The following is a 17,572-nucleotide window of genomic DNA, read 5'->3' as shown; positions in this document are numbered from 1 at the left end:
GTGAACTCAGAGCATTTTTTAGGAATCATACATTTCTATCACTGGCTTTTGGAACATGCTGCTGAAAAGCAAGTTTTGCTGGATGATTACATAGAAGATTCAACTCAACAGACCAAACACGTATTGACTGTACAGAAGAAACAACCACTCAGTTCCAAAAAATGCAGAGAAGATATTGCAAATGACAAGCTTTTGATATGTCCTGGTTTGTGCAATCAACTTGGATTATTTGTGGAGGCATCAAATTCTGCAGCAGGTTGTACACTACAACAGTGGCACAATAAGAGTGGAGACTGACTGGATTTTTTTTTTTTTTTTTTTTTTGCCAAGGTTCACAATGGCACAAAAGAAGTATTCCACATATGACAGACAGCTGCTTAGTACATACATTACTGCCAAATATTTCAAGTATCTGTTAGAAGGAAGTTGACTTCATTAATTACATGGACTATGTTCCTCTAACATATCCATTTAAGCAAAAGAATGAGAGAGTAATGCCAATCCAATTACGTTATCTCCAATATATTTCACAATTTACTACAGATTTGTGACATGTATCTAGTAAAGAAAATTTTGTTGACAATTTATGAAGACCTGAAGAATTATTTCCAATTAACTATGAATATACAGCTGAAGCATACAAAGATGATGATGAGCTTCATCTAATACAGTGCATCCATCATGCATTGCTTACATTAAAATACTATTTGACACATTGAGGGAAACAATTGTGGTGTGATGTGTCAACACAAATTATGCTCTTATATTACTGAAGTATTTAGATACCCTATGTTCCAACACTATCATAAATTCGTCTCATCCAGACATTAAGATGACTGTAAACATGATCCCATCAAGGTATGTCTGGATCAATATAAAAAAAATTATGTCTGAAACTGGGCGAAAAAATGCACTGCTTGCCAGGAAAACAAAGTACCATGAATGTTTATGCCCCATTAGGATGCCTTTCTATGAATGATAAATGCTTCAAAATAATTCATCTTCACATATGACCAATGCCTCCTTTTAACGAATATGCTTATTTTTTAACATGCATTGAGAGTTACAAACTGGGAAGAGGTAGCACCTCTTTGAGACATAAAAGCAAAGCAATAGCATGAGCATTATTCAGTTGTTGGATCATAAGATTTGGAACACTATACAAACAGCGACCAATCATGGAGATATTCCAAGTAATTTCAAAAATATGTGGCTGTAATCAGATCCAAACCACAGCATATTATCCTCAATCAAATGCAAAAAATGAGAGATTTCGTCGAACACTTAAAGCAGTCATCTGTGCCCACACAACTGCTAGATGGACTCCACTGATGCCTGTAATCCTCTTGGTCTTCAATGCTCCATAAAAGAAAACACTAAAGCTACAACTGCAGAAACTGTTTATGGCTTGTCTATCATAACAGTTGATTATCCCCCCACCCCCTTTCAACAGTACGGCACAAAAAGTGATGCAGACTTACTTCAATTTGTGTCACAAGTGAAATGGTATATGAATCGTATGAAACTTGTACAATACCACCACAAAGTAAAACGAACACCATTCATACATAATGACCTATGAAACTCAACACATGTACTGCAAAGGCTGGCCAAGTGAAGAAGGCATTAGAGCCTCCACGTGAAGGCCCACATGAAGTGAAAGTACTCCAAAATTTTTTGGAGTTAAGGTGAAAGACCACAGAAAGAATATCTCCACTGATCAATTGAAACCCACATACCTGATGAATGAGAATGCTAAACAGCCTGAAGACAGCCCAGTTGAACCCTCAGTCCAGGACCAACAACCAGACTCTACAGAGGTTGAAAAACCAAGAAGAAGAACAACAAGATCTGGTCATGAAATTTGATTTCCAGCAGGATTAGTTGAAGTCCTCAAACTATGTTACTGAGAAGTGGGTGATAGGGAAACATGACAAATTACTATTTGCATATGTTTGTAAAGTGTTTGCTGTGATAATGTTGGCATAATAGCATTATTATTGTTTGGAATTTAACAAAAAAAACAAGTCTGTTACTCTATGGTTATTGTAATTCAAGTTTTATTGCGCGCGCAATAAGAAAATAAAAGAAACGGAAAAATCTTGGTTAAATTAAATTCTTAATGAATGTAGAGTGCAACAATATTACTGTCAGAGGTTCCTAACTGGTAAATTCACATGAACTATTTAAGTCATGAAACTAATATTGCACCAAACACAATATTCAGTCAAGACGTCAAACAAATAGTACTGTAATTACATCAAAGTTTTCCCACTTATCAATGTACTTGGTTACTTAACTGCTATACGTACATAACAAGCAGGATGACATCCTAAGAGTAAGTAGATACGTACTGCTCAGACATAAAACAAATACGAGAAACAGAGAAACACAAACCTCCTTGTTATCACGATCCCAAGGAGCATGCAACCGAGTGGTCTGGTCTGTACTGACAGTAAGTAGGAACTGACCTCTTGGTTCCCACTGTAAGTCAACCACAGGGCCAAAGTGTCCTCCAGCTGCTGTTCTTGGTAGCCATTCATTTCTACCCTACAAAATAAAAATGGTGAAGTGAATAATGTCAGTTTTCCTGTGGAATTCAGCTTGCTAACTGTTAACACTCTTTTTCTATGAACAAGCAATGTAATATAGACATAGTTATTAGGATTCAGGCATGAAATATTAACTATATGTATGAGGAGGAGTGAAAGAAGCACAAGACTTACAAATAACTTTATACATCCCATTTCTCACTGGAAAAAGTTCTATCTAATACATTGTAATTCACTTGAGTTACGCAGATCACCAAGAAAGCAGAAGGCTAGAAACATGATGAATAATTACTGTCCCATCCATTTAACAAGATACTTTAAAATTACGAGGAGATAGAATAGATTACCAGTACTTAGCTTCAGGAGGCAAAATTCTGAGTCCAGTCAACAGACGCACATAAAATCCTGCCCTTTGCAACTACTCATTACCACTCACTTCATATCCTCCACTGGTAAATCCTATAATATCAAAGACAGAACAACATCCAAAACCACACATGTTGTTTGCCAACTAATATGCCTTCAGCACACGGCTTTTTACATAGGAAGATTACCACTAAACAGGGCTCAGCGCATGAACTAACGCAGAACTGGTTGCCTGGATGACACAAAGTACAGATCTGCTGGGCATGCTCTTCAGAATTACTCAAGGGATCTGACTGCCTTCTACGCCATACACGTCATTTGGATTATGCCGCCAAGTACTAATTTCCTGGAACTTAGGAATGGGAAAGTACATTCCACCATTCTCCAGGACTTAACCTCTGTTATCATCACCACTCAATTATTTACTTTTTATCGTCATCTTTCCTTTCCTCATTTTCTGTTTGGGTTTTACTTCTACTTTTCCTCTTTTCTCCTAAACTGCACTGTTCATGTCCCATTTCATTTTTCTTTTGTCTCTCAGGACTGGTAGGTCCATAGCAACCTGGGGTGTGAGTGACCTGCTCCTCCTTTCCAACCTTCCCCAATCTATTCCCCTTCCTGATGAATAAGCAAATGGTTCCAAAAGCTAGGAGGTTTTTGTGTCTATAGGTAGTACTTGGAACTTCACCTCCTGAAGGTGAGCACTGGCCAGTTATTTTGTCTCTTTGTAGTTACAGTTTTCTTTGGTGAGTTTTACTTTTGATATAATAAAAGACTCTGTGGCACTACTTCCCACAATGACATTTTGAGTTGTAGGCAGATTTACACCACTATCCAGCTACTAGTAATAGTGCTTCTACCACTGCTATTGTGACTACTGTCACTACAGTAACTCCCTCATTAGTTCACTTACTAAAGCCAACATTTCCTTTTGGAATTAACCTATTTGAAACTGTACATTGATTGCTTTTTACCATCTGCTAAATTAGCCCTCCCTCATTAGTTCACTTATTAAACTCAACATTTCCTTTTGGAACCAATCTATTTAAAGCTGCACATGACTGTTTTTCACTATTTGATAAGTTATCTACCCTGGTAAACACTCACTGCCTGCCAGATTACTTGACCACAGAATGACATTTTGACAGTGTTCCTATTGTAGTAATTGATTACAAAATTCACAAAATCACATTTTTAAAAAAAGTTGCTCACGCTGCCACATTTCTGAAGTCATGTGCACTTCTGTAATAAACAGTCTTTCAATCAACTTTCTTTGGTGCTTGCCAACTTCAGTTACCATCTACTCATAAATCTAAAATGTTGACTGGCAAGGAAGGCAATATCCTGTCACATAGCCGACTTTCTTATTAATGTCTCCTTGGCGTTCTTGGATACTGGGCAGCAGTGTAAAGGCAGAAGGACCAGGTAAACTCATTCCTCAACACCTGTCGCAAAACACAGTATAGTGGCATAGAGCACAGTCCCATAATATACGTCCCTAAGTGCCCGCACTGTCACAACTGCAAATATCATTTATCTATTATGTATACAGATGTGCTTCGTATGGACAATGACGAGTCAGGTAGTGGATCAAACCATCTGACGAATTACAGAATTTTGGTTTTAAAGTCTCTCCTATATACAGGAGATATCTGTATGCACTTCCGCCTACGTTAGATGTGTTCCATTCTTTTTGATGCAGTAGTAAAATGAAATATTGTATTTACTTTTTTAATTTTTTGCATTGGCCCCCATTCAAAGTACCCTATGCATTTAAATTTACCAAATATCTTATTTCCAGAATAGCCATCAATACATAGGCTGGAATCATAGAGAGGTAATTTGCTAATCTCAGTCACACATGTCATAGTTCTCTTCTGTAAACTGTAATTAACATAATTAGCTGCAATTTGCTGGCCCGAACACTGACACACCATTCCACAGGATATGGGCATTATAAAAACATGTCAGAAACTCTTGGGATTTATTCTTGACATCAAACATAACAAAAAGTTCATATGAAATGGGTCTGAAAACCCTTCATTAGGGAAGGTACAAAAATGATACATTTACAAAACACAATTATGTTTATTTACTTTCTTATTTACAGCTGGTCAGAACATTTTTGCTTTTGAATAATTTCTCTCACAACTCATTACGTTCCTCCACAGCAGACCATCAATGCACAGCATTACTGTTCGTTTTTGGAGCATCACCTGCGACCAGCTTTGCAAAAGAAGTGGCGACACTTTCTGCACAACTCAACTATCATTTTGCACATACAGCGCAAGCTGTGGCTGCTCTGTTCAGTCGATGGGACTGGGAAGTACTGTACCATCCACCATACTCCCCAGACATAAGTCCTTGTGACTAATTTGATTATGAAGACGATGGAACCACTTCATGGCATTCATTTCAGAACTGTTCCAGAGATTCGGCAGGCAGTAGACCACTCCATTCACACCATCAACAGAACAGGTTCTGATAACGGTACACTACACCTTCCACATTGCTGGCAATGGGTTCTACACGACACTGGTGACCACTTTGAAGGACCACAACAGGTGCAAACATTTAACTCTTTTGAATTGGTTGTGAATAAATAGTTGCCACTATTTAAGTTCCAACCCTCTTGTGTAATAATCTAGTCCACCCTTATGCTCTGTCTAATCTCACACCCTTGCCACATGCGTAATATTCCCATGGAAAGTCTATGTGCTAGTCCATCCCAACACACTCTTCTCCACTCCTGTTAAGGCTTATCCTATCCTATTACAGGCAGGACTGTCTGTAAAAACTGTTACGTCACATACCAGTTCTGCTGCAATTTCTGCACATCATTTATGTGAGCATGACCACCAACTAGCTATTCACCAGAACAAATGGTTGCTGCCAAACTGCAGCCAAAAGCAGAGTAGACCACCTTGTGGCAGAACACATGGCTAAGCACAACATGTAGAATTTCAATAGGGGGCTTGACAACCCATGACATCTGAGCCCTTCCCTCTAACACCCACTTCTCTGATACATTTAGGTGGGAATTATCATTGCAACACATCACACTTTGCAAATACAGCAGAGATGTACACATTCCACCTGTAACTTACCCATGCTTGCCTGTTAGCCAGGCAGACAAGCTGCCACATGTTACCAGCTGAATGGGCAAGCTGCTTTACCCCCATCCAAGCCAAGCTATGCCCAATCCAAGCATGCAAAAGGTATCTTGCTTGCCTGCCTGTCTGTCTTACCACTGCGCTACACTATGTAGCAGTTTATTCTGTATACTTTCCTTGTAGTGTTATGAGCAGTTTGGAAGCAAATGAAAAATCTTATTTCATCCGAGTATCACAAGATGAGGCTCAATATATATTCATTTTACATATTTCTAAGTCAGAAAATAGTGTATTTTATTGGTCCTGTTTTTCCTTCTCAGCATATTCCGGACTTGTTTGTTTATTTCGATCTGAATGGTTTTCTTTGCAATGTCACCTTCTTTCAACCAGTGCTGGCTGTTCTGTTGTTAGTTCCTACCATCATCAAGTCACCTCTAGTATATGTTTTCTGTAGTGCGCAGAACCATCTTTGAAAGTCAAGATCCTTTGCACCTAAGAACATGAAGATGTCTATTATACTGCAACACCAACTAAACTAAGATTTTTGAAGTCGAGTTTCTGTAACCTTAGTGTGTTTCAGCCAAACAAGGCACAAGTTCTACTGTTTTTAATTACATTTCCAGGCTGTGTACATTGCAAGTTTGCTGAATTCATTCTAAGTGGCCAAAATAGTTTATTCTAAATTCCCCAAATGCATTTTAGCAAAACAAAGTTCATTTTTCATTTTATGTTAATCTAAAAAGAACATGTCAGAAAGAAGAAACTTTTCTATCATACTAATGTAAGCTTTCTTCACACTATGTTGCACACCATCCCAATATGGTTGTTAATATCCACTGAGCCATATATTTCCTACTTCAATTGATATTAGCACTAAATTTAGAAAGCCAATGTATTGCTAAATGGCTTCAACTCCTTAGCATACATTTCCATACTCTTGTCAGCTACTTGTCTTTGTCCTCTTTAAAAATATTTATGGAATGAGGAAACTGTTGGTCAAATTTACAGACATGTCATAACATACTCAAGGGTCATGAATAAGTGTTCAGTAATTATTTACACAATTTAGATTGTGAGAAACCTACCAATTTTTTGAAGCGGCCTCAAACACATGAAAACTTTTCCCCTGCTGGACTTGGGTTGTGATTCATGACTGGTATACACTCCCCAATTCTTAATTTCTCCTCACTCCCCTTTAAGTGTAGTTTGCTCGTTTTGCTGCTCTCATCATTATGATAAATGAGCTGCAGTGAAACCACCTATGCAAACGTATAGTTGGCTAGTCATGCTGGGTTGAAGGTACTAACTGTTGTCATGTGCAACAGGCTGAATGGGTCCTGTGAAGCTTGCCAGGCTTGCGGAAACCCAAGTTGGCCTGCTTTGATGACTGTGCTTCAATACACTTGCACTCTTGTGTCTCTGTTGTGGCAGGCTGACTGTTTTAACGGTTGTGGTGGAGATAGGGGCACGCAGGCTGGAGGGAGAATTTGTGCATATTTGAAATACTACCAGTTGGTGGTAGAGTGCCCCGTTAATATTCACTTCAGCAGCTTCCTGTTAAGAGTGTTGCATGATATGCTGCATGCATCCTGATTAAGAAGTAAAATTTTTATTGCAAATTGCACTGTCTTCAATGGAAAGAGGAATTAATGAGGTATAGGTAGCAGACAATGGCCTCATAATATGCTCTGCTTCATGTTCAGGAGACATAAAACTTCTGAAGAAATGAGGCTCTCAATAACTAAACCCCAGTGCCAAGTAGTGATAGCACCCTAAAGTACCTGGGTACATAAAATTATGCAACTTAACATGGAGCTGTAAAAAAAAGGCCGGTAACAGACTTTTGATCAAAGTCTTCATTGGTGAAACGATAAAGTAGGGGCATATTGTCACATTACTGCAGCGACTTCTTGTAAGGTTAACTAAATGCTTATTATACTATTTTGTGAGTGGGCTCCTTTACTCCTAAAACATTTTTGTTCTACCTGAACTTTCCTACCACATAAATCATGATTTGACACCAATTTTCTACATTTCTTAAATTTCCCCTGGAACAGAACAGGAAAGTATCAAAGTAACATAACTGATACTATTACTTATTAAAATTTTCCTTCCTGGTGTGATGTAGCAAAAAATGGCTCATCTGCTCTGAAAGAAATGTTCTCTAATGTTAGTTTTGTTTAATGTGAAGCTAGAGAAAATTACTGTCATTTATTGGTTTCAGAGAAAGTTGGATTTTTTTCTTAGCTTTGCACTAAATATTTAAACTACTTTTAATCATAACTTTAACAAAATATAACAAAACATATATTTCACCACAAACCAGGCAATTTTTGCTGTATGTATTGTGACATACTAAAATATAAAAGTAATTAACACTGAGACACATAGAGAAAGGAACTGAAATTTCATGGAATGATCCCTCTGTCATTTGACTTCACACAACATAATTTCCCGCCTAAATTAGAGCAGAATTATTTTTAGACCAGTTTTCCTAAAACACCATTATACATTACTCAAACTTTTAATAATTTGTTCTGAAGTTTATGATGGTTACCCCCTTCAATATGGATAAGTTGGAGCAGCTAAAAGACCAACACACATACAAAAAACATTGAAGATACCAGGAAAGCAGCACATACCTCTTCTGACTGATGCCATATGTGAAATGCACCTTGATAACCATGACCCATAATGCTACGGCCCTCCGGTCCAAACATGCCTCCATAGAATCCAAGGGAGTTTCCACCCAGTTCTCCAACTCGAACTTCCTCTGTCCACAAACCAGACTGTGCATCGAATGCCCACAAAACCATAGTCTTGTCAAGGGATGACGAAAGCATTCGCAATGGCTGATGATTTTTACTTTCTGTAACAAAGCATCTTGTACAGAAGCCCATTATTACGAACACTTAACCTGTAATATAACATCTAAGATGGTATAAAATGTTATGAAACAGACCTTTGTAACACAAATAAAATGATCTTTTAAGCCGTACACAAAACTGTGTCCCTGCAAAATTTTCACTCTTTCTTCAGGCATCTGACTCACTGTTACATTTTCCTTCAACTGTTGTCAGTGATAAACTATGGAGAAATTTCAGTTTAGCTCTTTTTTTTTCTAATGTAATTAATGAAACTAACATGGCAAAATTTATAACACATTCCCATGTCTAAATTAAAACTGCTTGAAATACAAGAAATATATAACACCTGTGACAGAGAAGCTTTGAGTTTTGCTATCTGTAGCTGTGCTATGTCACTATGGAAACCGAGTATCTCACACAACATTACTGGCGACTGCTGTGGCACCACTACACACTCTGTAATATATATCTATTTGTCCAATAAATTGATACAAATCTCCACTGATTGTGTGTGTACATCACGTATATAATGGCAATGATGCAGAACCTGTGGCATGTGCAAACCAGACTTCAACATTTTTGTTATTAGGCGAGAGCGTGGGTTTTCAATCAAGGAGCAATTGCAAGAAGAGCTGATGCCAACTACATGGAGTTATCAAGAGTCAATAGCCATAAAGTTATGGACCATACATGCATTAGCAAATGCAACAGGTATGTCTCCCATGCCACACGTATCTACGTATTTTCCACCCTTTAATGAACCAAGTGAACGGTGGGATGCTTACCGCTAATGATTGTAGTTACATTTTTTGGTTTGCCAATTTCTGACAGGGAAAGACAAAATGTAATGTTCTTGCCAGGAAATCCTGAACTGTACCATCTAACACAGAGAAACTAGAAACATTCATGAATCCAGGGGGGGGGGGGGGGGGGGCAAATTGCTTACAATATTTCCTTTATTACAAAACCATTTTTTTAAATGAATAAGCACGATACTGCACCAAAACTGGGGCCGCAATAAATCTAATTCAGACTGGCCACCAACCTACACAAATTACGTTGGAATTGTAATTCTGAATGTCTGCACAGGCAGAACTAAGCTATCTCTCTAATTAAGGATACTATAGCGTCTTACTCCAGATTAAGGAGGGAGATAACATGCACTGAGAAACCAGATCCTTCTCTGACAGAAGCAATGTGAATAGCTAAAGCCTATTAAGCTGCCCCCACGGCTCTGATTTTGTTTATAACAGAAGATGAAGTCACGGCAGTCATTCCTCCAACACTGATCATGCAGGACACACCCCACCTCTAGCATGGTTCTCACCTTAGTGATAGGACAAGTGACTGTTTTTAACAACCAACTGGTCAGTCAACTGTTTTTTTGTTCAGCGATTTCACTTACCTATTTTTTTTTTAGTCTTTTCCCGTATGTAGCAGCAGCCTTGGGGTCAGGTGCATGGCACTGAAACTCTCAGTCTCCTGCTGCTGTCAGAAGCACAGCCAGCATGAGGAAGCAGACCAGCAGCCTGGGCTGCAACTGCACCTGGACCGCCTGTTGTGCCTTGCAGTAGCAGGCCGTGCCCTCATGGTGGCTCTACTCTGAGCGACAGAATGAGGCCGACATATAGTGCGCAGCATGCACACAGAATCTGGAGGGGGTAGATTCAAAAATGTGGCCACAGAGACTAGTTTCATTCAACTGAAGAAACCAAGTGAACAAAAAAACCAGTGATTGACCAGCTGGTTGTTAAAAGCAGTCACTTGTCCTATTACTAAGGTGAGAACCCTGCCAGAGGTGGGGCGCGTCATACACGATCAGTGCTGGAGGAATGACTGCCATGACACCATCTTCTGTCATTAACAAACTCAGAGCTGTAGGGACAGTTTAATAGGCTTTAACTAATCACATTGCTTCTGTCAGAGAAGGATCTGACTTCTCAGTGCATGTTATCTCCTTCCTCAATCTGGAGTAGGATGCACCTATAGTAATATAATCAGTGGATATCTTCACATTTTTTCTGTAATATGGAATGCAAACAATCACTAAAATTCAGCAGTGTTCCTTTCTCCTTCCCATACTCCCAAGGAAACTTCTATGGTTAACTTTGAGCCCCCAATGATACATCAGCTTAATTAGCTACATGTTAACTGCATATGGAACAACTTAATAATTGGCAACTTAATAATCAGTTTTAAATTAAGAAGAATTAGCCAATTTGGCACATAATTAAATGAACATGTATAATGCTCTTTTCAACCTTTGTGTATCCCCCTGAGATGTCATCACGCACCCCACGGTAAGATTATCATACGGGGATATGCATACTTTGGTTGTACACTATTGGTTTACTTCACGAAATAAAAGTACTACATACTACCAGTTTTTGTCAGAAGAATGAATAGATAGCTCAGTCATCTAAAACACTAAAGAATTTTTTCAGCAAAAGACCAATAAATGGTTTAAGTGACAGAAAAAACTACAAATTGGCTTCGCCTGAACAGAAAGAATGAACAATTCGACATCTGTCATTGTACAAATGCGCAAATGGTTACTTACCAGAAAAATTTGAACAGTTGACATAGTCTGTGGCTACAGTTAGCCAGTAGAGTAACATAATACTAATGCTGTACAACAGTTCCTGCATATTACTTACCCTACATTATATGATACCCAGTCTTAACTCATCTGTATGCCGAGGTTTAGGCTTGTCAGGCTTTGTAATTTAAAAGAGTACTGCTAAAGCTGTAGATTACATTATTTATTTATTAGCACTTGAAGTCTCAGTTGTATAACAATATAATTTGAAACTGTTGCTGATTGTCAATATTATGTTACTTCAGAAATTAACAAGATATGTATATGTATCTCCATATATCGTCTTATGCACAGCATATGATCAAATTATCTTATACATAACAAGTGGATTAAGCTCTATTTATTTATTACTACTTACTTACTTATCGCGAATGGACCCAGAAGGATCACGCAAAGCTTTCTGATGTCTTTTCTCCCATACTTCTTTCATTCGTTCTCCATGTTTTCTTTTTCTTTCTTCTGTCCATTTTGTTCCTGGTCTCTTTAGTGCTTCCTTCTCCGACAATACAATCCACTTTTCCACCTTATTTCTAAAAGTTTTTCTATCTTTGACATCTTTAAGGTCAATATTTGCTTTTTATAAATCTAATTTTACTTGGCTAATCCATGGTGTTGTTGATTTGACTTTTTCTATGTAAGTGAGAATTCTGTTGGTGAGTCGTGTGGGGGGAAGTCTAGTGACATGTCCATAAAATTTTAATCTTCACCTTCTTATGTCTGCTGCCAGGTTTGATATAGTTTCTGTGGTTCTTCTTGATTGTATCCGGTATCCTTCTTCTGTTAATTTTGGACCTAAAATCTTTCTCATAATTTTGCGTTCTTCTTTTAGTATTTTTTCTAAATCACATTTTGTGTGGAGTGTGAGCGTTTCACTAGCATATAGTGCTGCTGGCTTAATTACTGCGCAGTAGTGTCTGATTTTTGTGTTCGAGGAGATGCATTTTTTATTGTATATTTCATGTGTCATACCATATGCTCTCTTCATTTTCTGTTGTCTGATCTTCTGTGCAACTTTCTCTCCTCCGGTTGGCTCCAAAATTTCACCTAGGTATTTAAAATGTTTTACTCTATTTATTTTTCCATATTTTGTGTTCAAACTGTTTATATGGAATTTCGTACAGAAAAATTCTGTCTTTTGAAACGAAATTTGTAAACCTACTTTGTCCGCGCATTCCTTAAGGATCTCTATTTGTTTGGTGGCGATTTCTTCATCATCTGCAAGTATGGCCAAGTCGTCCGCGAATGCTAAACAAGATATCTCCACGTTGTCTTTGGTTCTACCAAGATGGATTGGTTTCCAGTAGGATTGATTTTTTAATTCTTTTTCCCATTCCTTAATGACTTTATCCAGGACTATATTAAACAGAAGTGGAGATAGCCCGTCACCTTGACGTACTCCAGTTTTTATGAGAAAAGGTTCAGAGATTTCTCCCCTGAATTTAACTTTAGATACAGTGTCTGTCAGTGATTCTTTGATAAGCCTTAGTGTTTTGGAGTAAAGTCCAAGTTCCTCTAAAATGTTAAACAAAGATTGCCGGTCAATTGAGTCATAGGCTTTCTTAAAATCTACAAATGTACAAATTATGGGGGCATTTCTAATTGCTTTGTGTTTTAATATTGTCTTTAAATTAAATATCTGTTCTATGGATGAGCGACCGGGGCGGAAGCCTGCTTGATAATCACCAATTTGGCGTTCCAGCTGCTCTTGTGTTCTTTTCAGCAGGCATGTTGAGAGAATTTTGTAGGTGACTTGTAAAAGTGAGATTCCCCTGTAGTTATTGACATTTGTTCTGTCTCCTTTTTTATGTAACGGGTGAATAAGGGCACATTTCCAATCCTCTGGTAATTTTTCTGTTTCCCATATTTTTGTGAGCTCTTGCAACGTCTTTGGTCCTAGGTTTTTTAATAGCTCTGCAACAATGCCATCTTCGCCAGATGTTCTATTATTTTTTAAGTTTTTAATGTGACATTTGATTTCTTCCTGTGTTGGTGGTAATGAATCCGGTTGAGCGTTGGCACTGATTTCTTTGGGAAACCTTAAACTAGGTTCTGAACAATTTAGTAGGTTAGAAAAATATTGAGCCAATACTTGACAGTTTTCCTGGTTTGTTAGGGCTAATTTACCATCTGGTTTTCTGAAACATAAATTTTGAGGGATATATCCTCGTATTTTATCTGCGAAAGTTCTGTAGAAGTCTCTTGTATTATAGTTTTGGAAATTTTCTTCTATGGCATCCAGTTGTGCCTTTGTGTACTTCCTTTTTGCTTGCCTAATAGATTTTGAAACCTGTTTTCTAACCTCGTTAAATAAATGTAGACTTTCTTGTGATTTTTTACTGTTATATTCTTGAAATGCCTTTTTTCTCCTTTCCAATGCATTTTCACAGTCTGAATCCCACCAAGGGTGTTTGAATATCTTTTTCAAGGGAATAGTTTCCTTAGCTATTCGCGTGATTTTAGAATGAAATTCTTCCCATGTGTTTGCCTTTTCCTTCTCCCATTCTTCTTTTACTTTAGATTCTTTAATCTTCTTGGTGTCATATTTCTGTATTTCTGTTTTCTTCTGATGACTTCTTCGTGCTGTAAACTTGATTTTAATTCTAGTTAGGTAATGGTCTGAATCAATGTTTGCTCCTCTGTGTACTTGGACGTCGTAAATTTATTTATTTATTTATTTATTCATTCATTCATTCATTTACTTATTTCTGACATAACCTCATAGCTGCTAGTTACATACAGGACGATGGGTTTTATGCAGACTGCAATGCCTTCAAACACCATGAGCAAGATTTTCGTATTCTATCACTCATAACACTCAAACTATTACTCCTGCAGAAAAAATTAAAATGACCTTTTTGTAGGACATTTAATGTAGTTAAATTTTGTACTGGGATATGTTTTCACTGAAGGGCATAGATTTCAAGTTATTCCAGAAAAATGCATCTGAAGGCTACTTTTGCACATTTTTGTTGAATAATTCAAAAACTATGGCCACTAGCAAAAACACACTCTAGAATAAAATTTAACTCCGTAAATTTCCTACAAAAAGGTCCTTTTAATTTTTTCTGCAGGAGTAATAGTTTTGAGTGTTGTGAGCGATAGAATACGAAAATCTTGCTCGCGGCATTTGAAGGTATTGCAGGTTGCATAAAACCCAGCAGCAGGGGGCCACTGAAACACCCTGCATAAATAACGTATTTACATGTTTGTTGGCTGATTGGTTTATTCAGAGAAGAGGATCAAACAGTGAGATCATCGGGCCCATGATCTAGGACGGCAGAAATCAAGGGAAGAACAACACAAACAGCGCAGTCCAGTAAAGAGGACGGGATAACATGCAAACAAAGAGGAAAATCGGACATCGGGGCAGTAAGAAGAGGAAAGCACAGGAGTGGGGTGGGTGGAAATGCAGAGAGCACAGTGGTGCCCCAGAAACGCTGCATGCAGTGGGAGCACCAGCACTGACACTGACCCATCCCAACAGCCACACAATACCATTATCATGATACAATAGGGACAACATCAGAGGAAGAAGACACAATAAAGGGGGGGGGGGGGGGCACAACAGACCAGACAAAATGTAGGGAAAAGGAAGGGAGAAGCTGGCAGGTGTGGAGGCAGGATCAAGGCCTTCACTAACTGAGGAACGCAAACTCCACAGGGGCATTCAAGGACTTATACCTGAGAGTAAAAATAAAACAGACGACAATCATACCACATGAGGATCATCCACTAACGCCCGAGACAAGGAAGGTAGGAGGTCACACTTCGTGCAAAGGGCCAACAGGCAGGAGCTGTCCAGCAAAATACATATCACCCTGAGAGGAGCTCCGCAATTACAAAAGGGGGGAGGAGGGCAGCTCATTGTGGAGTAAAAAATGATAAGTCAACCTTATGGCCACTAAGAAGATGGCTGAGAATGGTAGATTCCTGTCGGGAGACGCAGACGGAGAACATCACATGATGGGAGTGTTCTTGATAGTGCAAAGTTTACTAGACAGGGGGGTAACCTCCCAAGAGTCAGCCCACAATTGAGCAAAAATGCATTTGCTGTAATGCCACAAATCTGCCCATTGAGAACTCACAAAGAAAGGGGAGGAGGGCAGGTGGATTCCCTCCCTCCCCCCCCCCCCCCCCCCCCCCCCAGCCTGATGTTCAGCAAGTTCATTACCTGGGATACCTATGTGGCCAGGAAACCAACGGAACACGCAACATCACCAAGATCAGCGAGAAGGTCATGGAAGGAAGAAACCAAGGAATGGTGGAAAAAACTCCATGTTTTAGCCTGAAGGTCATTCACTGAGTCCATACATAACAAACTCAAGTGAGTAAGGACAGTTTAATGAAGCAGAGGGGCTGATAGATGGTCATCAGTTCTGCAGTAAACACCCCACATGTGGCAGGCAAGACGTCATTCACTGAGTCCATACATAACAAACTCAAGTGAGTAAGGACAGTTTAATGAAGCAGAGGGGCTGATAGATGGTCATCAGTTCTGCAGTAAACACCTCACATGTGGCAGGCAAGAGGTCACTCACTGAGTCCATACATAACAAACTCAAGTGAGTAAGGACAGTTTAATGAAGCAGAGGGGCTGATAGATGGTCATCAGTTCTGCAGTAAACACCCCACATGTGGCAGGCAAGAGGTAGTGTTCTGTGTCAACAAAAGATGTGAAGGCATATCCCACATGATTGGCAGATTTAGAGCCATTGGCATAAAAAACAATGGCACCCTGAAACTCCTGTAAGAGTGTTCAGAACAAAAAACAGAACACCATTGGAGCAATGGAGGTTTTCTGACCCCGGAAGATATCCATCCGAATCCGTGGCCAAGGAACTAACAAAGGGTGGGTAATCGGCAGAGAACATGTGGAAGAGAACAAGGAGGAGAGAGGGAAGTCATGGCTGAGAGAAGCGAAGTGGAGCCCAACTGGTAAATGCACGTGAGAGTTGGCAGCTGGCAGGTGACAACCCCATGCCATGGAAAGACTATCAGGGCTGAGCAGGGGAAGAATGGATAGTGATGGCATAGGAAACCAGGAGTTGGGAGCACCAGACTGAAAGAGGAGGGATGCCAGAGTCAACCAGAAGACTATTAACAGGGACAGTACAAAAAGCTCCTATGGCTATACAGATACCAATGTGGTGAACCAGGTCCAAGAGGGGCAAAGTAGAATGGACAGTTGATCCATAAACATGACAACTATAATCCAGATGAGACAGAATGAATGCCCAGTAAAGGTGATGAAGGGTCAAACAATCCACACCTCAAGAGGTGTGGGCAAGGAAGTGAAGAACACTGAGTTTATGAGAACAGCCAACCTTCAGATGATGGATATGGGGCAATCAAACAAGATTGTTGTTCAAAATAAGACCGAAGAAATGAAACTGTAGACCACAGTCAGATGCTGGGCTTCAAGGCAAACCCCTAGATCAGGATAGACCATACTACAGGTAGAGAAATGAACCACCCTCCAATGAAAACTGTGAGAGTGTGTCCATGTGGAAACATGCCGGATGGCACTCTGGAGCTGTCATTCTGCATAGGCCACTGCACAGGGGCTAGGCCACCAAATACAGAAATCATGCAAATACAGAGAAGAGGTGGCCAGTGGTTCAGCAGAGGCCATAAGTCCATTAATAGCGATGAAAAAAAGTTAGACATTTAATACGGAGTCCTGGGGAACACTATTCTCCTGGTTCTATGGAGAGCTGAGAACGGTTCCCAACAGATGTGACAAGATGGTGGCACTGAGAAAAGGCCTGCTGAATTAATTGTGGTTTCCAATCGAAGTAGATGATCGATCAGAGATCATCCCACCCAGAAGGGATGGCGGATCCTTGCCAGGTATAAGGACAGGAACCACAATTCTTTCTCTCCACTGAGAGAGGAAAATGTCTTGGAGCCAAATATCATTAAACACCAGAAGGAGATATTGGTGTTGTAGCAATTGGTTTTGGATGGAATCATGGTCATGAGCTGAATTGTGGGAGAAGAGGTTTCCACAAAAGGTTCCCATTCATTAAAAGATTCATTGTAGGATTACACCTGACAAGGGGTGAAAAAGCAGGA

At 39.3% G+C, this 17,572-nt stretch overlaps 1 protein-coding gene across 1 annotated transcript in view; it reads right to left on the bottom strand.

Moving 5' to 3' along the window:
• LOC124787988 (elongator complex protein 2) overlaps positions 1-17,572 on the bottom strand; it is a 70,576-nt gene that overhangs the window by 39,192 nt on the left and 13,812 nt on the right. Inside the window, exons 5-6 of the mRNA XM_047255020.1 lie at positions 8,674-8,900; positions 2,398-2,550 (exon numbers count right to left, since the gene is read on the bottom strand). Coding sequence (XP_047110976.1) covers positions 2,398-2,550; positions 8,674-8,900 — 380 coding nt within the window. The remainder of the gene's footprint in view (positions 1-2,397; positions 2,551-8,673; positions 8,901-17,572) is intronic.

This window comes from Schistocerca piceifrons, chromosome 3 (genome assembly GCF_021461385.2).
Source record: "Schistocerca piceifrons isolate TAMUIC-IGC-003096 chromosome 3, iqSchPice1.1, whole genome shotgun sequence".
NCBI lineage: Eukaryota > Metazoa > Arthropoda > Insecta > Orthoptera > Acrididae > Schistocerca > Schistocerca piceifrons.
The sequence above is the reverse complement of the archived record's forward strand: the minus strand, read 5'-3'. Positions and strand labels throughout refer to the sequence as shown.